The sequence below is a fragment of the Pavona decussata genome, unplaced genomic scaffold (genome assembly GCF_977016875.1).
Source record: "Pavona decussata unplaced genomic scaffold, jaPavDecu1.1 SCAFFOLD_78, whole genome shotgun sequence".
NCBI classification, from domain to species: Eukaryota; Metazoa; Cnidaria; class Anthozoa; order Scleractinia; family Agariciidae; genus Pavona; species Pavona decussata.
Genome location: NW_028145496.1, coordinates 1,762,501 through 1,783,374, shown reverse-complemented (window position 1 = coordinate 1,783,374; position 20,874 = coordinate 1,762,501). Strand labels below are relative to the sequence as shown.

The 20,874-nt window shown below is 38.4% G+C and overlaps 1 protein-coding gene and 1 pseudogene across 1 annotated transcript; both read right to left on the bottom strand.

The window, feature by feature from the left end:
- Positions 1-1,246: 1,246 nt before the first annotated feature.
- LOC146476282 (uncharacterized) lies at positions 1,247-15,029 on the bottom strand. Its single transcript, XM_085114832.1, has 3 exons — positions 14,630-15,029; positions 3,045-3,159; positions 1,247-2,416 (listed from the first exon to the last, which is right to left on the bottom strand). Exons 1-3 carry the CDS (start codon positions 14,990-14,992, stop codon positions 1,581-1,583), a joined length of 1,314 nt encoding a protein of 437 aa, XP_084970958.1. The 5' UTR covers positions 14,993-15,029; the 3' UTR covers positions 1,247-1,580.
- LOC146476283 (uncharacterized) lies at positions 8,262-9,032 on the bottom strand (annotated as a pseudogene).
- Positions 15,030-20,874: the final 5,845 nt, after the last annotated feature.

Here is a 20,874-nt window from a genome sequence, read left to right as displayed (position 1 = left end):
TTGAGCAAATTTTATTATAAGACATGATAAAATGGACACAAAGATGAGAAAAATCAATTTGAATACTTACGTTCACTCCAAGACGGCAAAATGGTTGCTTTGACGTCCTGAACAACATGTGGACGACATATATGACATGCGCAGAAGCTGCTGCGTGCGTTGGAAGACTTCCGGTCGTCGTCGTCTCGACTCGTCGTCGTGGTTGCTTAAGGTCCCTATTAACCTTATGCTAAACCGAACCCTAACGTTTCTTAAAGGGGAAGTATCACGCTAATTTGCTATCATCTCAAAACCCAAAAATGTTTGTCTGTCAGCAGAAACAACGAAATAATTGTCAAGTTAGTTATAAATATCACCCAGTGCAATAAAAGTGTCGATTAGTGCCTCTGGCCAGAGACAGAGTCGGTCGGTATGGATTGAAATTAAACTTGAAAAATGTTAGGCTAATGTTTTTCAAGTTTTCGCATTTTTGTTTCCAAAATGCGCTAGAACAGGCCACTAGTTGTTCTTTTCAAGAATTGAGTTGATCTCTTTCCTCTCGTCATTCCAGAATTATTTGGCAGCTGATTGAAGGTCCTATTTCGTCATTTTAAGCAAAAGATATTAAAAACCCCATGATACTTCCCCTTTAAGGTTGAGGTCTCACAAGTACATGAGACTTGTGGGACTATTCAATTTTCCTCTGGAGTAAACGGCGATTGCAGAATCGATTATTTGCGTTGATCCCTGAATATTCAATATGCTGAGAAAGTCCTGGTAACCACAAAATTACCTTCCATGCCCGTCACTTCACGAGCTGTTTCGCTGTGCGCATGCGGAAGTCCATTGGTGAACCGCAAAGGTATGTTTATGTGGCCTCGGCTGTTAGTTGATAAACCTCTTTCATTTAATTTTGCCACCACACTGAATTTAACGGGACTTACAAGAGTATGTACTACCGAGAAATACTGTGAGAGTCTCGGACCTCAATATTGGGGCCGTGATAATGAGGCGCTAGGGTTTAGGCCCCGTCTCACAACACTTCAATGTTCATAACCCTGTGGGACGTTAAAGACCCCAGACACTAATCGCAAAGAGTAGGGCACGGAGTTCCCGGTGTGCTGGTCTGGTCTTTGTGCTGTTTCATGATTTCATGGGTTGGGTGGGTAGGATGAGGTCGCTAATGGACATATGCTGATGTAAACCGCATTTGAATATATATGAATAGAAAATGCGGTATATAAATGCATTACCATTACCATTATTAACGAGGATTGAAAAAAGGCTCTTGTTATAATTCGGATTTCAGTTGTGTTGGGAACTTTCTAAATTACAGATAACAATGGAACGTGTTGTTAATTTTAGTTTAGCTATTTGGCCTTTTACCACTCAAACTCAAATGTGTTACACTGTTATTTATGTGTTTATTGTACTGATTTACGCCCTGTAATCCGATTTTTAACAAATTCCACTGGCGGCTTGAATTGCATATGGCGTGACTGAAACCTGGGCCTTCACCCATTCGTTTTCTTAACTTCTTTAGAAATTATAGTTGATCCTCCATGCTCAAGCGTGAGACTTTAGGAGGCTAAACTGAAAGGTTACTCTTCAAATGTAAAAGAAATATATCCATCCCCCTCATGACAGCCCCCCTTAATCACGCTCCATGTATGATCAGGCTTGAATGAACCGCCTCCCCCCGCCACCATGTCAGAAGCCACTCCACCCCCTGAATACCCACCCCCTCCCCCAGGGAAGTTAGCACATGCTCCACCACCACCCAGCCCACCCTCGAAACCTATTGCACCATCACCGCCCTTGAATTTTTTAGCAAAAGAACCCCCTCCTTTGGCACAAGCGATCTTTAAACAGTTGCTTCCACTTTTCCCGCATCCTCCCTCTCCAATATATCCCGCCCCAGACCCAGAGTCCGCAAACAAATTGTTATTAGGTTGACAAACAAGGCCACCAGTACCATTGCTTCCAGCACCATTGCTTCCAGCATCAGAACCACTGCCATCTGGTTGATCATTTCCGGGTAAGCCATCGTACTGTCCTCCACCCCCACCCCCACCGGCTACGAGGACAGGAACAGAGCTTGAAGGAGGGAAAAAGACAAACGTCCCACCACCCCCACTCCCAGGACGAGCACCATCCTTTGTTGAACCCCTTTGTCCAACAAGTACAACCAGTTTGTCTCCTTTTGCCAGTTTTAGTACACCGCTGACCTTAGCACCCCTGCCTCCTTTCTTTCCCGTGAATCCGTCCCCTCCTGATGCCCCACAGGCTTCCACACTATACTTTTTGGTGATTGGCACCTGCCACTCTTGCATTCCATCTTTTACGTCAACATCCCGCAGTCCAGTACCGCTGTAACCCCCGCTGCTATTTGGTCCAATTCGTCCTGTGGCACCAAGCGTGGTGAAGTTGTACAACTCTAATAATTCAAATTATAGAAACGATTAACATTCGCAGCAGGTATGAGAAGCAAGTCATACATACGCTGGCTATATTCATTCTTTTCAGATCCGAAGTAAAGAAACGACTTGGATCATGAATCCAAGGTATCCGGATTTGGATAGGATCCAAAGCATCCTCCTCCGGCGTGGATTCATTTGGATTCATAATCTGCATTTGGATTTTTGCAGAAAACGCAAAATTCATTTTTAGATTAAAAAGTCTGGCTTTTGCCCGGCTTCCTCCACTTTTAATATTTATCAACAAATCATTCTTAATATTTCTTTTATTTATTCCAAATGCTACTTTGGCTCGTGTTTTCTAGGACGAGATTAGTCATTATCATTAAAAATAAATTACAACGTTCAACTATCGACGAAATTTTTATTGTTGAAAAAGGTATTGTATATTGCTACCGCAGTACTGAAACTACAGAAAAAAAAAATTGAATTGAATTCTTTAGTCTTCGGATGAAAAGACAAGAAAAGACAAGGAGAGAAACGAAAAGGGAATAATAATAATAATAAAAAAAAAAACATGGCATAGAATGGAATCACAGTGCGTATCGTCAAACCAAACCTAAAGGGACGTTCACATACTTCACTTACTGATTTTTGTTTCGCAAAATTTCCCAGTCCACGGAATTTGACAAGTGCAGACATAACTGTTCTCCTTTATTACACAAAAACCGCTATTTTGGCAGCCGCTCCATCGACAATCATCCTAAAACGAAACAAGTAATAAGATGAAGTAACCATTTACACAAGAGCCTAAAGTCTTTAACCAGCAAGTTCCCAATCTTTCTGGTTACACACGGCAGTACTAATAGTTGTAATGGATACCGCACAATATGTCTGAGAGGCTACTTTTTTTTTTCTAATAATTTTATTGCCTTACAGAGCACAAAATAAATGAATACAACACTAGATACTACTTGGAAATAACTACTTACAGAGATGACATTAACTATTGTTCTAGACGAATCTGATTATGCTTACAATACTTTACTTTCAATGTTCGGACACTAATAGTATTTACAACAAATTACAATGAAAAGAAAAAACACAATAAGAATGGTACAAAAGGGAAGAAAACGAAACACAGATAACAACACGTGTTACTTACAGAGACCTTACTCAAAAAATTGTGCAAGCTGAAGAGTTAATAAGACAAAAAAAAAATATTATTAGGTTGATGACGGAAAGCATTACTAGTATGTGAGAGCGAAGATAAAGAGCAGATTGCTGTGAGAAGCTCATTGGTGACTGCGTATGTACGAGATGGTTGACAGTGTTTGAAGAAATTGAAAGATAGTTGCAATTGCTTCAGAAGAGGTCCGAAGAAGTGATGCTATCAATCAGTAGATATATATTCTGCAAGAGGTTCCCATTTTTCCATATCGCCGCTTTTAGTCTCCAAATCGAGTCTTGATTTCAGAAAGCGTAGATAATGGTCAAAGTTAGGGGACGTTTCTTTAGATTTGGCTAGCCAGATATGACGTCGAGCTAGAAGAAGACAATACTGTTAATTTAAAGTGCAAATTTTGACGTATCCGGCTTCAGACCAAAAGCTGTAATGTTTAGTAGGGTGGAGGTTTCGGGCATTAGTTTTATACTTTGCAGCCATTGTGATACTCTTTTCCAAAAGTTAGATGTTTCGTGGCATGTCCAGAAGAGATGCATTAATGACTCTGGACCTTCTTGACAGAAAGTTCAATTATCATTTGCCTTAAGCCCAATTTTATATAGAAAGTCATTGGTTGCTAGACGTCTGTGTAACAATTTTAACTGGAATTCGATCAGTTTGGCACTCCTGGTGCATCGTGATGTCAAAAGGTATGCGGAGCTCCAGTCGCGATTTTCATTTCTTGAGTAGTTACAATCTAGAAGCCATTTCATTTGGCTGCTTTTTGGCACTTTGCCTTTGATTCTTGTTAGTATTTTGTATACAAGTGAGCTAACTTTTTTAGTCGCTAAAAGCTAGTTAGTGCAAAAAAGGTTTGTACTACTTACTTTAGTTAATTATCATGATAATCTAGTGGCACTTCTTTACGGAGGGTCTTTACAGCCGATATTATCCCGAAGAATTTAAGAAGAGAGACACTCAAGCTGTAGTTTAATTGAAATTCATTCAAAGAGAGAAAGTTGCTGCTTTCTGGTTTTTGCAAATGTTTCACCTTTGTAATCCCTTTTGCTTTATTGGTAGTATCCAGGTTTTTCTTGATCCATGTTGTTTTTGGAGCTTTTTTTTGTTGAAAGAAATAAGATCAATCATCTTTAGGCCTCCATCACAATAATCATTTATCATAATTTTTCGTTTGATTTTGTCGCCCTCTCCGTTCCAAAGAAACTGACAAAACAGGTTGTTGATTTGGTTTAAAGCATTGCTAATTTGATGGCAAAGGAGATAGCAAATAAACTAATTGCGACGCGGCTAACGATTTCAAAACAGTAATTCTCCCCAGCAAGGTCAGTCTGCGGTACTTACAGCAGCTAAGGACTTTCCTTATCTTTTCCACCTTTTCATTATAGTTTAGCAGAGCAGTTATTTCAGGCTCGACTGATAGCCACAGTCCCAATGTTCTAACTTTGATTCCGGCCACTTTAATTCCATTCCTGGCAGAAAAAGTTTGTCGTTTCCAATACTGGAACCGATCCAAAGGGCATCTGTTTTCTTCTGATTGAGTTTGAGACCGGGGACTTTACTAAATTCATCTAACATGGTAAGGGAAGAGAGAAGAGCTCGTTTTGACCCGTCCAAAATCAGTGTAGTATCGTCGGCATATCGGTTAATTTTAATTTCATTGTTGTTGGCACATAGTCCTTTTATATTCACATTGTTTCTGATTGCATTGACCAACACTTCCGCTGAAAGGATAAATAAATAAGGAAACAGGGGACAACCTTGTCTAACACCTTTTTGGATCTGAAAGAAGTTACTGGACCAGCCGTTATTCAGAACGCAGCTTTCCGTTTTACAGTATAGAGCCTTTATCCACTTAATGATTGATGGATCAAAACCAAAGAAGCGCATGCTTTCATAGATGAAAGACCACTCTAGTGAGTCAAAAGCTTTTTCGAAATCGATAAAAAAGTAATTAGCAAGGAATATTATTTTCTGCGGCAAATCGAATGATACTGTCTATGAGCCGGATGTTTTCTCCGATAAATCTACCTTTCATAAACCCTGTCTGATCGTTGTTAATAAGTCTTGGGAGAACTAATTTAATACGATTTGCAATAACTTTAGCAGCAATCTTATAGTCAGTATTCAGGACAGTTATTGGACGCCAATCTTTAACGAAATAGAGTTCCGCGTCTTTTTTTTTGGAATCATTTTAATGATTCCACGTCTTTGTGTTTTAGAGAGGCAGCCAGATTCTAAAGCGCAATTCAGTGCGGAGACCAAGAGGGAGGAGGGGATATCTTTCCAAAAAACTTTATAAAATTCGGCTGGGAGACCGTCTGAACCAGGCGTCTTGCCCGAATCCATGCTTTTTGCAGCTTCAGCACATTGCTTTTCAGACAAAGGACCTTTCCAGCTCTCTTGTTCCTGGAGCCCTAACACAATTTCATTAACTTGTTGAAAGAAAGTTGACTGGTGGCCGTCATCTTCCTTGGAAGTATAAACACTCTTATAGAAAGATTCACGTTCGGATAAAATTGCTGCGTCGGAAGTGACAAAGTCAGTGTCGTTGATTTTCAATTGACTTATTGTTCCTTGCTTAAAATGTCGACTTTCAAGGTTCAGAAAGTACTTGGTATTCTTTTCCCCTTCATTATTCCATTGAGACTTTGAACGAAGAATTGCACCTTTGGTCCGGTATTCAATTTTTTTTTGAGGTTCCTTTTTAGGGTGTTAAGTTTTTCTATAACATTCTAGCTTGGAGGTTCACCACTGTTTCCGTTGTCAAGTTGTTTTTCTTATTTTGGGATTGACTTTACAAGATCCTCTTCTCTGCTCATTCTTTCTGATTTTTTTGATGACGCGTAAGGAATTGATTTCTCTCTCACTTTCAGTTTTACCATTTCCCAAAGTAAGATAGGATTGACCGTCTCATCATTTTCATATTCGCTTAAAGTATTTTCTATTGTCTGCTTGATTTTATCTGGGTAGCTAGTTTCTGATAGTAAAGAAGTATTCAGCTTCCAAAAGCCATTTCCTCTAGGGTTTGAGTGTAAAGATAAAGTTCGAGTAATCATGGAATGATCAGTTTTGGACCCTGGGATAATGTCTGCCTTAGTAATATTGCAAATGGATGTTTGGCTTACTAGAAAAAAGTCCAGTCTGCAGTGTATGCCGGATTGCCGTTGGCGCCCGATGTACCTCTTGGCTTCCGGATTAAGAATTCTCCATCTGTCGGACAAATCAAGGCTTTCACAGAAATCTTGAACTACTTTCAAGGCGTTCGTACGAGTTCTAGGAAGGCCACCTTTTTTGTCTTTAACTAAGTCAAGAACTAAATTAAAATCACCTCCGATTATAATTTCTTCACAGTGAAAGCTGGACAAGTGACTAAAAACAGCCTGAAAGAAATCTGGGTCGTCCTGGTTTGGTGCATATACATTAGCTAGAGTTAGAAGTTTAATGTTTGTTTCGATATCACATATTACGAAACGGCCATTCGGATCCACAAAAACCTTTAAAATCTTCAAGTTGAAGTTGTTATTAAAAGAAATACCAGCTCCCGCTTTGTTGCTGGAGCAACAACTGAAGAGCGTTTTGTAACCCCATTCACTAGTCCATATGTCCGTTGTGTTTTCAGTACAATGGGCCTCTTGCAGCACATATAATGAAACGTTTTTTGATCCGGAGCCAATTAAACACCTCTCTTCTCTTCTCTTCCCTGACATTAAGTGACGCTATCTTCAAATTCATTGTTTTACAAGGAATGGAAAAATCTTCATTCGTTGTTTATAGATTCATAGGTTGTTTAGCGTCACTCTGCTTTTAAAAGCAAACATTATGGCGCGACATAATGTAATTTATATCGAGGCGTGGTATTGACGTGATAATCCGGTGGAGATGGGTCGTTCCAGGTGCGGATAGCACCGTAAGTGTAGCCAACGAGCTTAGAGCAAATGATAAGCGTTGTTATGAAATAGAAATTTTGCCGAGGTAGTCTTCTTTCTTCTCCCCGCCATCAGATTGAACAGATCCCCAGAAATCCTCCCACCTCCTCCCCATTTTCACCACCTGTTACGTTAAAGTTTCTTCCTGATGCCTGGGCAGAGTCAACCCAGGCGAAATTGTGTTGCCCCATTTATCAACAGAAGATTGTACTTTAATTTTTATTGCTGTTTTATGAGTTTGATAATTTGTGCAATTAAACTTGCCTCAAACCGTGGCCAAATTTATTCCAACAAAGTTGTCTGTTATTCTCGCTTCCGGGAAATCTGCTTGTAACTGTGTTTTCAACGAAGCTCTGCACCTTTTGTTTAATGAGAACATGCCTCGATATAAAAAAAATATATATATTGTTTTTGGTCTAGAGTTAAGAGCATAGCCATTGAGGTATTGTGCGAGGAAGGAAGAAAACAAAACAACTACATTGTGCACTTAGGTGGACGACAAATCGGTTTAAAAATATTTGACTCAGAACGACAACAGTGAAGATAACGGAACTTAGATAATGTTTACATGGTATAAAAGAGAATGACAATAAACACACAATAAAAAACAAAACTGAACAGTTTGTGGGGGGAATCGATTAATCATTAATGTTTAGACGCCCTTTCCTGACTTTACTTTAATGTTTCAAAAGATACGGGTTCTTGGTCTGCTACATATTGTCCAGGTCTTCCTTGCAAAAAAATCCGAGTTGGTTATCCATTTGGAGAGGTCTTAACAAAGATTTTACCATCTAAAGTCCAGACACTTATAAGTGTTCCCTCTCTCCGTCGCTTGTTTGCCTCTTCCACCACTCTACGCCGAAACGCGGTTAAGTCCTCGTTAATGAAAATTCGCTGTTACCCAGAGGAGGGATAACTAGGGAAGAGTTCGGAGACTTTAACTTTGTTTTAGCTGTGTGCGCGCTCTGTAAATCGCTGATTTGACCTTGTGACTGCAGAATTTTGCGATTATTACCTTGCCGTAATTGAGCTTGTGAGATATCTTAATATCTTTAGGTTCCACAGAGATGTTAAGAGCGTTTGCTACTTTGATTGCCACCTCTTCTGTGTTGTGTTGGAGTAAGCGTCTTATGGTATACCATGAAATTCTAATGAATTTTTGCGAGTATACTGCTCTAGATTGTCAAGTTCTTCGCTGAGTCTTTCAGATTCCTCGTTCTGTTTTACTAACTCCTGCTTGGCGTTCTTTAGCTGCTGAACTGTGGAAACTAGGGAATCTTTTAAAGCCTTGTTTTCGTCCTTTGCCTTCTTCCGTCTTTTAATTCTTTAAGCTTCTTCTCGTTGAAATTTGCACTAGCTTTCAGCTCTTCGATTTCCTTCTTTAAAGCTTTATTTTCCTGACTGATGGTAAAAAATTGTTGGTTGAATGCCGATAAGAATTTTCTTTATTTCCAGAAAGCTCGGTTCGTCTTCATCTGCGTCAGTGGTTCCCTCGCAGGCTGCTTCGAAGTCCTCGTCTGCCATATTTGTTTTTTTTTCGAAGTGTTCGGGCTTTTATCGATCGAGCCGCGTTGTCCACGTTTGTGCTTCCTGGTGTCGGGCATTTGACTCGAATTAATCAAAGAACATGTGTTTACAATTTGAAATGATTTACTAGGATCGGTTCTTACTGCATGAAGGGCGTCGTCTGGTATGGCGTTTAACGCTAGCACTTTAAGAGCACGACTTGAGACCATGATTTCCCAGTCCCAGTCCCTTTAAGAGGTTACTGGGGTGGCTTGCTTCTTTCTTTCTTTCTTTCTTTCTTTCTTTCTTTCTTTCTTTCTTTCTTTCTTTCTTTCTTTCTTTCTTTCCGTGATTACAGTGAAGCTGGAGCGTCAGTTCTGAGCCGCAAAGTTGACGGCTTCGTCAGAGTGCATGAATGGAAAGCTGTCGGAACCTCAGGTAAAATTACATTAATCTTTATTATTTATGGTGTGCAATCGGGATCTTCGACGAATTTCAAATACGCCAGACTTCCTATTGCTCGTATTGTTCCAAACCTCGTATAACAGTCATCTAGACAATCCGCGAAGCTGCAATTAAATAATGTGATGCATTTTCTTTTTCAGTTATCGCAGTGTAGCGAAAAATAAGGTGAGGCGTATTCGATAAAAAGATTACTGAAAGTAAGATTTTTTATCCTGTTTCTCGTAATAAATTTAAGATATGTTCAGCGAAAAGTGTCAATAAATGAACTAAAATTTAAATTGCTTTATTTAGCTCTGCTGCCCACCTACTGGGAGATAAATGGCTTCTGGCTTCGGACAAGATAAAGATTGAATGTATTCTGTTTGGTTCTCCGGATTTGCAATTTCAGTCGAATGTTCGTGTATTCAAGCAAGTTCAGTCATTTATTTCCCACTAGCATTCATCTCCTTTTTCTTAGTTTAGCTTTGTAGTTTATTTTTTAACTTGTACTCTTGTTAGCCCTGTAAATTAGTCCGTCCCTGCCGTGTGTTTATTCGAGCTAGTTGATCCGACATAAGCTCCCTCGATGAGCACTTAGTTGCTCTTAGAGCAAATGTCGTGATCAAATATTATTTAAAAAAAATGAACTACGCCTGACTCAGACTTTGAATTATGAAGTTTAGTGAAAACAATTGTCGAGACTAATTTCAATTTGTCCCCTCTACAAGGTTCTGGTAGTGCATCACTTATGTCTTTTAAAATAAAAATTTTGGGCTATCACGGGAATATATTGATGAATTTATTATGTATAGCCTTCTGTCAGAGTTCTATTAAGAAAATTGCATGATCGGAAAGACTCAGTAACTTCCGTAAATTTTTGCTTTCTGTCAGATAAGTTAAAAGAAAAGAGCCAAAAGGTGAAAATGCAAATAACATATACGTAAAGCAAACCACATTTGTATTAGGAAGATTCTTTGCGTATATTTGTTTTCATTTTTACCCGATATTTTAAGTTTTTTAAGCAAGAGCGTCAGTTTTTCGAGTGGTGTTGTATTAAACAAGGTTTAGAGTTGGAAAGAACATAGAGCCGCCATCGTAAAGTGCTGTTCACTCAACCTTTCATTTGTATACACAAGCTTAGGATTATAAAAAAAAATTTCCATACCAGCACTGTCTTAGAAAGAACTGGAACATTTGGAAAAAGACTGGTTTCATTCTTTTCGATTTATTTGTAAACCATTCGGTGAAATATCACTCAGAATTCGAATATTTAAATCGTGATAGAAAACTAGACAATTTTAAAATTTTTAATACCTGTAGCATGGGGCATATTAATTCCTTTTGTTTCCGGAGGCACATAATGTCACATATATATTGTCAAATAACGGCTGCTAGATTTTTTTTGGGAAGCCACAACTCTTGGAACTTTGGGCGGAAAGATTCTTTTCCTTGAAATTTACTTCGATTTAACTAGACCGCCTTATCTTGTTGACCGTTAAATTAAGCGATCTGGGAAACAGAATTAAGCCGCATTTTAACTGTTTTTCGAGAGAACCTCGCTTTTATCTTACGTCTGATTAATTTGTACCCGAAAGTAATTTCGTTTTCAGCACACCAACTGAAGCAGTTTACTTAGTTTTGCTAGCTTTTCAAAACGTTTCTTAAAAAGGTTGTTTTGAATGAAGCAGGATATTAAAGTCATTGAAAAACACTCAAGGGCAGACAAAAGCTTGAGGCGAGTAGAAATATTAAAATTTAGGCCCGGTTCATACGTCGAACTTTACATGAGCCGAACCTAATACCTATTAAGGTCGACCCAAATAATTAAGTTCGGCAGTTGATTCAGACGTCGAACCTAACTGAAGTCGAACTTAATTAAAGCTAAAGTGAGAAAGTAGATTTTTGTGGTCAGCGGCTGTTGTTTTTACTCAACAAGATTCAAAATGGCGGGAAAGATGAATTCTGACATTGAAGAGCTTGTTTGGTAAAATAATAAAGACAGGCCAAACACGGCTCCTACAGGTCGAGATAGGAAGAATATGACCTTCAAAACTAATTTGCTCTTACGAGTACGTCTTTCAAAGATCTCCCTTTTCTGTACGAAAGTAAGGAAGGGTCTTTGTAGATCTCCCTTAGCAGAGGCTAATTTTCTATCAAGTGTCATTTACCAGGAGCCATAATCAGGGATGGAGACCGTAACGAGATGCCATTTTGACTTGTGGCCTTGTCCCCATGTGTTGTACCAAAAAATCTATTTTTAGAAAAAAATTTATCTTTAGTGAATTTTTTTCTCAGCTGCTTTCCGTGTCACATATAAGGTAGTAGCCCCACGCAAATTTGCGTGTATTCACGCGGGTTTATGACGTGAGGGGGAGGGGGCAATTTTTTCTAAAAATAGATTTTTTTGGTACAACTCATGGGGACCGTCGGCGCGTGGACCCCACGTTTACGGTCTCCATCCCTGATTATGGCTCCTGTATTTACTCATCTGAATTGTTTTAGGTTAGGCACAGAAGGGCGATATTCCATAACAAACCTCAAAATGTTTTTGCGGGTTTTTAGTTTGTTTTGTAGTGCCGACATTCTTTCGCAGAGGTTGACTTCTGAAAGAGTTTTATTTATAAGGTTATCGAGGTAACCTCTGTTGCGTAATCTCTGGTTGAATAGAGTAATGTTTTCTTCAAATGTTGTTTTTGAAGATTTTGTTCTGAGAAGTCTTGACGCTTCGCCTTTGATATAGCCTGTACTGGAAAGTTTCTGTCGGTTTGAAGTGCGTGTGCACTTCAAGAATATATTTTTTTTAATCTTTCGCATCTCAGACAAGTATATTCAGTTGTTTCGAAACAAGAAGAACAAGCACATTCCTCTTTTCCCGCCATCTTGTTCAGAATGAAGTCCTTTGCGCACATGCCACGTCGATGGAATGCACAGACCTCTGGGATAGCTATAATTTATATAATTTATACTTAACGTATGCATTTGGTTCGGCACATGAAAAGTTCGACGTCTGAATCGAAGTCGAACTTTTGCCGTTCTCTTCGACTGGCGCAGTCGAATAGAACGGCGGGTCGACCCAAATACAAATCTGTCGATCCTAACTGATTCATACGTCGATCTTTACATGCGCCGAACCAAATGATTAGGTTCGGCTCATGTAAAGTTCGACGTATGAACCGGGCTTTTCTAAAAGCGTTTTATATTAAATTACAAAAAATATAAAGACGTTAAGGTCATTTAGTCATTATTAAAAAAAAATGGCAGTTTTCATGTCCGTCAAATCAAGTCTTTTTTCAGCCTACAAGAAAGTGCGTTTAAAAATAACTGATCGTGTTAACCGAGAATTTTCAAATGAGAATAAAAATAATACAACAGCTTCTTTGGCTTATCTCTCTTATTGAAATGACTTTATCCAGTGCGAAATTTTAGATTGCGTCTGGGCTTTTTTGTTTTGGCTGACATAACACGTTTTACTTATTAAAATTTAGTAGCATCAAACATTTTTCGCAAAAAGCTTTCCTTGCAAAAGTCTCAATTTATGCTCTTGACAGTTTGGTTCGCAAAAATTGCATGCAGGTTAAAGTGCTATTTCGTTATTTGGCATAAAAACATGAAAATATTATTTTCTAATTCAACTACCGAGAAAAATTAGGATATAACCTCACAAATTGACCATTTTAGAATAAGCACTATATTATTAAGTTTAAAGTAAAAGTTTATACAGAGTTAGACTGATTTAAAGCTAGAAGCTCGACTGGAGCCGTGTAATCAAACAAAACTTTTAAACATATTACAGAAAACTCCTTAAAAATTCCAACGAGTAGGGAGGCTTATCAGTTTGCTATTGACAACGCGTGGCCAAGGATATTTGAACAGGGGACTACCAAGAAACAAATCCAAGCTTAAGTGGTCAGAGAGAGGACTTGAACCTGGGCCTCCAACTTACGAGTCCACGCCTCTAACCACTCGACCACCTTCCAGCACCGATCGAATGATAAAAATCTGTTATAAAGCGTTTCGTAAGAAAATCGTTCATATTAACGGAAATTGTACTGGTATTAAAAATTCGCTGCCACACACTTTTGTTTCCCTGACTAGTTAAACTTCATCTGGCTACATGGCTTGGATCGAGCTCAATACTTTCATGGAAAATGAAAAGCCCTGTAAGTAACACTGTCCGAGTGGTATCTTTTAGTTGTTTTGGTGTATTTCTTTGTTTTTGTTTTGCTTTTTTTTTTTTTTTTTTTTCGAAAGCCATTTCATTACCTACACACTCTTTTTTTAGTAAGACCCCAGTATTGCGTGACTTTTTTTTTTTCAATGAAACCGACGTAGTCGTGGCTGCGAAAAAGAATTTATTTTAGTACATCCTACAGCAGAAATCTCGGCATCGAGGTTAGTCATGTGCCATTTAACGATGGTGTCTAAAGTAATTATTCTGATTCTAGTCTAGCTGATTCTTTATACTACCTGAATCTTGCAGGGATGACTAAACTATATGCGGAATCATTGCATTGGTGTCGCTAAATAGTTAGCGGACATTAACCCGTTTAAGGACTAACTTTAAAGTCACATTAGCAGTTGCGTAGATGTGACTTCTCAGTTGAGAGGTGAATGGTACACAAGGCTGAGAAACAGCGTTCAGATGCAATTAACTGTAACATAAATTATATTCAACGCAACTGGAAGATGTCGTGTAAATTGGCCTGATGTCCTCACTTGCTAATACACTTAAAAATGAAAGGGATAAGGGAAACGCAATTAATATGTTAAAATTGTAGTATGCCGAATAAAAGCATGTGGTTTCCCCCGGTGAGACTGAGTTTGTTGTAGCTTTCACTGTGACGTTGGTTAGGGATCTATAAATAGGCGTCAATGATACTATGAATGCCCGGTTATTTTCTATGAGAGTAAAATCACTACTCTATATGAAACACTTCTCGCAGTAAGCCGATATGCAAATCTTCGCTATGGAGGTGTTCCAGTTAGCAACAGTTGAGTACCAACATTAAAATTAACAGAGATAAAGAATCTCAGAATTCTTTCGCTGAATTTAAATGAAAAAATGCGCCAAGAGTCAACTGTTATTTACTCATTTTAAGCTTTTCCGGCGAACCACGAGAAAAATACAAATAATATTATTTGATATACAGCATAAGCATTGCCAGACTCACCATAACATCTTTGGGATAACGAGAATAGATCGATCCGTATTCAGAATCCAAATCGTTTTCCAAACTTCTCATGTCCAGAGACTGGTCACTGTTTAATTCACACAAAGCTTCGACTTGCCCATGAGGGAGTTCGATTTTTTTGAAGTTTGTGGAATAACATCTTGCGTTTGAGAGACAACCTTGTGTACATAAAATTTGGCTCGAACACACGTAAGATTTAAAGGTGTACCCTCTTAATCTTGCATTTTCTTTAGTGAAAGTTGCCCCTGGTAAAGCTTTTGTGGTGGAGCTGACATTGGGCGATATCAAAGATAAATATAGGAAAACTGCAGAAAAAGAATATTTCCAAACTGAATACACCATGATCCTTTTATCAAATGAAAAAGTGTGTTTTGCGCGCTTTTTTCTCAGCATGTCAATTTCAATTTTAAAATATCCTTAGGAAATGACAAAAAAATGTCTTTTAATGTTTCCTCTGAGAAGTAATCAGCTGCAGCTGTGGGATTATTATTAAAATAATTAGCGTAGGGTCCAATGATGATAAGATCTATAAAATCTATCAGTGTCAAAAATTTTATGATCTTTTTGTAGCTGTCATATGATAAAATAATTGATTTCAATTCACTTTTCCAATTTAAATATTAAGGTTCAAAAACTGATAATTTTATTTGGGTTCAAAAGGCTCTGATTTACGGTATAATTAAGTTCATGAAGACATTTAATTGGACGCGTGACAAAGAAACCGTATTACCTGACAAAATAAAGCATTTTTGTGAGATTTGTTGTTTTTCTACGTGTACTGATAAAAGGCAAGCTGTCCAACTTTGTCATAAAAAGTATTTGGCGGTATTTTTGTTGCTAGCTGATATATTGAGTCTTTTCATTACCATAGTTTGACAGAAAAAAAAAAAAAAAAACTGAACGGAGTTGATAGGCCTTCGTCGATTTCTTTAGGTAGCACTCTGTCGTTTATATCGATGCCAAACAAAATAAACATTTCTTTCTTGTTGAAGAGTTGACTTCGGCTGCTGCTGGATTTCCAGCAATTTGAATGGCTGATCACAGCATGATATTCTTATCAGCTTAAAACCCATCTCGCAGCTTACAACCCTACTGTGACCAAATATGGTTAATGAACGTGTCAGCCTAGATGAGAGCTAGAAAATATTTCCCCCATGAATCGAAAGCGACCACACATCAAACCAATGGGCGGCAAATTATGGCGGAGTAAATTGCTGTAACTGGCTGACTTGTTATGTTTTGGAAACGACAAGGACCAGTTTTGAAAAACTTTTGCTCGCCGAAATACGAAAATTCCATGGGAAATAAAGGAATATCATAAACAGCAATAAGTCTGGCATAATTAACGATGGTGCCTTCTAATACAGATGTATTTTTAGCGAAGTTTATGACTGTGGAAAAAGCAGATCTAAGCCTGAGGAATAGTGGAATCCAAGAAGAAAAATTGCAGACAACTACTCATTTTTCAAAGATAATAAGGCAAAAACTCTAAAAAGGTATAAAATAACTAAGTAAACATTATATGCCTTTTTGTTTTTTTCAAATTGAAGATTGATTATCCCTTAAAATGCGTGGTTGCCGCCATTTTTCTTTTGCGGACTCCAATAACCTTTGTTAAGTTCTGCTTTTTCTGTTTAATCATGAACGGGGCAAAAATATTTTAATAGCCACTACTGTTGAGAAAGTTCATCTTGAGATGCGCAGAAAGTATGAGCAATAGCAAAAGAAGGCATGTCCTTAATAGACCTTATCACGTTTTTCGACGCCATTGTGAGTTTGTGACGAGTAGGCAAACACGTCTTGAAATAACAGCGTTTGTATGGAAATCTGATGTCAAATAATTTTCACAAAACGTCGCTTCTGAAAAATTCATGAATTGGAAACGTTTGGCACTAGGAAAGGGATTTTAAGGGAAAAAATGGAGGGATGTAGCTGTGCCAGAAAGCTTCCAGTCGTGTTTCTTGTGTTTTGAACTTTTCTTACATTTCCCTAGCCTGTATTTTTTTTACCGCGAACTACTTTTAGTTCACGGCTGTTTAGCTATACAAACAAATGTATGAAAATGTCAAAACGCAACTAGATGCTTTCTAGCACAGCTACATTTCTCAGTTATTTTATGTAAAATCCTTTACATAGTGCCTAAAGTTTTCAATTCATAAACTTTTCAGAACCAATGTTTTATAAAAATTATTTGACATCGGATTTCCATACAAACACTGTCAAAGTGGCTTCGATAATACCTATTCAACTCAAACCTGAACAGCAAATCGATCAATAATGATAATGATAATAATAACAATAAAAGGTTTAATTTAACTACAAAAATAATTCAGCTGAAATACAAAAAAGGGAGTATTAACCTGCGTATAGTAAACAACCTAAGAATATCAAAATATATATGGAAGTATACGTACATCATTATAAAGCGGAAAGGAGGCTTCCTAACTCAACACTGAAAAATTCCGCCTTAAACAACGATGAACAATGTTCACGGAAATTAAACGCCGTAGGCCGGGTACGTACCTCAAATTAGGGCTAAAAGTAGAGGAATAATGTTCATAACATTCTGTTTGCTACTTTGCTTTGGAGGCCCATGAGTTCATTCAGCTTTGCTAAGCAACCCTACACACATACACTCCATTGCAAAAACGTTGACACCTAAAAAAGCATAAACCGTGAACGATGAGACCAAATGGCTTTATGGGTAGAAGTGTACTAAATTTAATTGTATAATATTCTATTCTCATGCGACGGTTGATAACCAAAATTAGTTGCACGTGTTGAATGATGGAAACTGTCCAAGCTTTCCTTAAAGTGTCAAGTTGACCAACAAGGGCCGATTTTTTAAACACTACCCACAAATCCACTGGGTCTCATCGTTCATTTTTTATGCTTTTTAGGTGTCAACGTTTGTGCAATCGAGTGTATATAGTTATCAAGGAACTCATCTCAGTCCGCCTTGGTTATCATATGATATACATCTAATTAATTTACGTTGTTGGATCAACGCCTCAAGCTAACGGGACAAGATTGATATGGGTAATTCATTTATAAATCTACCAAACGCACAGTAGCTGTAGCAAGCTTAGCCTCCCACGCAGCTCAGTACAGATTTCAAATCACTGAAACAAATGTTATGAACCCATTATAAGGCACTGGAAACCACGAATTGCAACCGAATTATAAGATTTATTCGAAATTTTGTCTTTGGTACGAGGCCATTGAGTTTGCTCCTCGCTTTATGCCAAAGAAAAAAATCGATCCAATCTGTCGATATAAAACAGCACAAAAAATCATGAAATTTAATCATTAAAATTGGAGCTTGTGCCTTAGGAAGGCCTGTAAACGAGAAGAGTTTTAAAGCGTTTTCTTTCTGCTAGTTGACTCTAAAATCAAAAATTAAATCGGCATAATTTTAGTCCCGGTTCAGCTACTGTAGGTTTATGAAAGAGGTACGGGCACTTATCACAAGCCTGTCAATACCATAAGATAACAGCTGGTACACCCCAAGGAAAAGAGATGCGGAGTGGTCTATCAAATCCAGTGGGGAGATTGTAAAGAGGTTTATATCGGGGAGACAGCAAGACCCTTTGGGGTCATATTTAGAGAACATGTCAACAGTACAAGATCGTCAACGACTGCAGTGGGTGACCACATAAGGAACTCGAGGCACGCACTTCATCTCTCTTCCTATTCAATTGTTGTAAGGGAGAACGACACCCTCAAAGAAGAATTAGAGAGGCTATTGAATTTCATTGCCAGGCTCCGACATTGAATCGCGACATTGAATATGAGCTTCCGGCGATTTACCGGGACGTTTTGTCACGTGATATTTTATTAACTTAATCATGTGACAAAAACGTTTAACACCACTTGAAAAAGATTCCTCGAGGGAATCGAAAACCTGTGGTTGGACATAAATTTTCGATCCTGAAAACAAAACCTTTTTGTTTGAGGTACGTACTATTTTCAGGGGAAGGTATATGATAGGACTACCTTCAGTGAGCAAGCAAACAAATACCACCCCACAATTAAATTTATGGCTGAAATTTCAGAAACAGAAACGGCATTTTTCTGGAAACAGACGTTTATAAAGGCGAAACATTCAGAAGCAATTCATCTCTTGATGTGCGTACGGCAACGCACTTCAAACCTACTGAAACGTTTTAATATACGCACTTGTCTTCGTGCCACCAACCAGGGGTCAAAAAGGCCTCATCAAAGGCGAGGTTCTGAGACCTCTAAGAACAACTCTTCGAAAAAATTATTTGAAGAGCAAATTCAACATCTTAAATCTCGCCTACGGGAAAGAGGTTATCCCGAGAACCTTCGTGTTCAAAGGACCTTCTCAGAAGTGCAATTTGAAAACAGGAAACTGGCACTCCCTTTAAAACCAAAGAAGAACAAACGAATCTTGCCTTCCGCTGCACAATACCACCCAGCAGTTCAAAACTTCGAAAAAATGCTCATGAAAGGCTGACATTTAATAGAGCAACTACAATTCCTCAAAGAAATCTACAAAGACCCGCCCCTCGTATTTTACAAAAGAGGGCGGTAAATTAAAGGTATACTCGTGAGAGCCAAACTATAAAAAAGGCTAAAACACGCGCTAGTGAATCGTCAGGCCTGTCACTCTTGTACAATATAAAACACTTCGATAGCAAAATCTGCAAATTCTCTTCGTCTACTGGACTCCTCTATGCTACACATTCTAAGAATATGGCAATTCCAGTTTACAGTTCTCTGTGTGTAAGACAACGTTTTGAATAGATCAAAGGTTGCCATGAGCCAACTCGTGAACGCAGAAGTGAATAGTAGTATTCTGTAACAAAAGGTAGTGTGTTCTACATTGTCGTACCGATCAAATATGCGCATATCCGTGACACTGCACACCCTAAGCGTGCTGTGTTAGCGTGTTGTGAGCGTGCTATCACCTTTGTCCCTGTTTTCCTGTCGAGGGTCACATATTAAAAGCGGTACTCGCATCAAACTACGCTACAAGGATTCGTGGTCGCCATCGGTGGCTTCGCAGCAGACCATTTCAGGCTGCTTACGTGAATAGCCTGACTCAGAGTTTCCTGTGTCACCGAATAGACCTTATCACGGTTTTTGACGCCATTTTGACGAGTAGGCAAACAGGCTTGAAATAACAGTGTTTGTATGGAAATCCGATGTCAAATAATTTTCATAAAATATCGCTTCTGAAAAATTCATGAATTGGAAACTTTTAGCACTAGGAAAAGGATTTTAAGAAAAAAATTGGAGGGATGTAGCTTTTGAACTTTCCATACATTTCCCGGTATTTTTTTTTCCCACGAACTATTTTTAGTAGCAGTTCACGGCTGGTTCGCTTTACAGACAAATGTATGGAAAGTTCAAAACACGACTGGACGCTTTCTGGTACAGCTACATCCCTCCAATTTTTTTCTTAAAATCCTTTTCCTAGGGCCAAAAGTTTCCAGTTCACGAATTTTGCAGAAGTAATGTTTCATGAAAATTATTTGACATAGGATTTCCATACAAACACTGTTATTTCGAGCCTGTTTGCCTACTCTTCAAAATGGCGTCGAAAACCGTGATAAGACCTACTTACCTCGATTTCGCGGCCCTCGAATTGAGGCATTAAAATACACTAAAGAACACTTATAATATATAGCGGAGAAATTCTGTTTCTTGTAGAAAGTCAGGTTTTTGAGAAGGCAAAGAGTTTGAAATCACGTGAAGATAAATTCCGATGAATTGCGGCGATGCGTTTCTCAGGACATTTGAAGCAATTCCTAGTGGAAGTCTACGGAAAATACATTAATCGATGTTTTATGCAGATTTACTTTTTTGTGTTTATTGGATGATACAATGCTGCAGTTATTAAGACCTTTTGTGGAAAATACGGAAAAGTCACGTTGTCTACTTGAGACTTTTTATTCGGGAATGGATTTGCATAGCAACGCTAAAAGAACCTCAAAGTAAATTTACCAGTTTCCAGTACAAAACCAGCGCAGCGCTTTATAGCGCCACATCACTACCTAAATCCTTTCAAATTCTCGCACACAGTAACCATAAACATCAGTATCTCCTGCTAATTTAGTCACAATAAACACAGTATTTACAACCTCCGCAGTTAGGGCCAGCCTATGTACATGTATATGTGACCCTTCTCGCCCATTCACGGTGAAGCTTTTAACGGTGGAGTATCTTACATTTCACGCCTTGAAAAGGTCATGGGT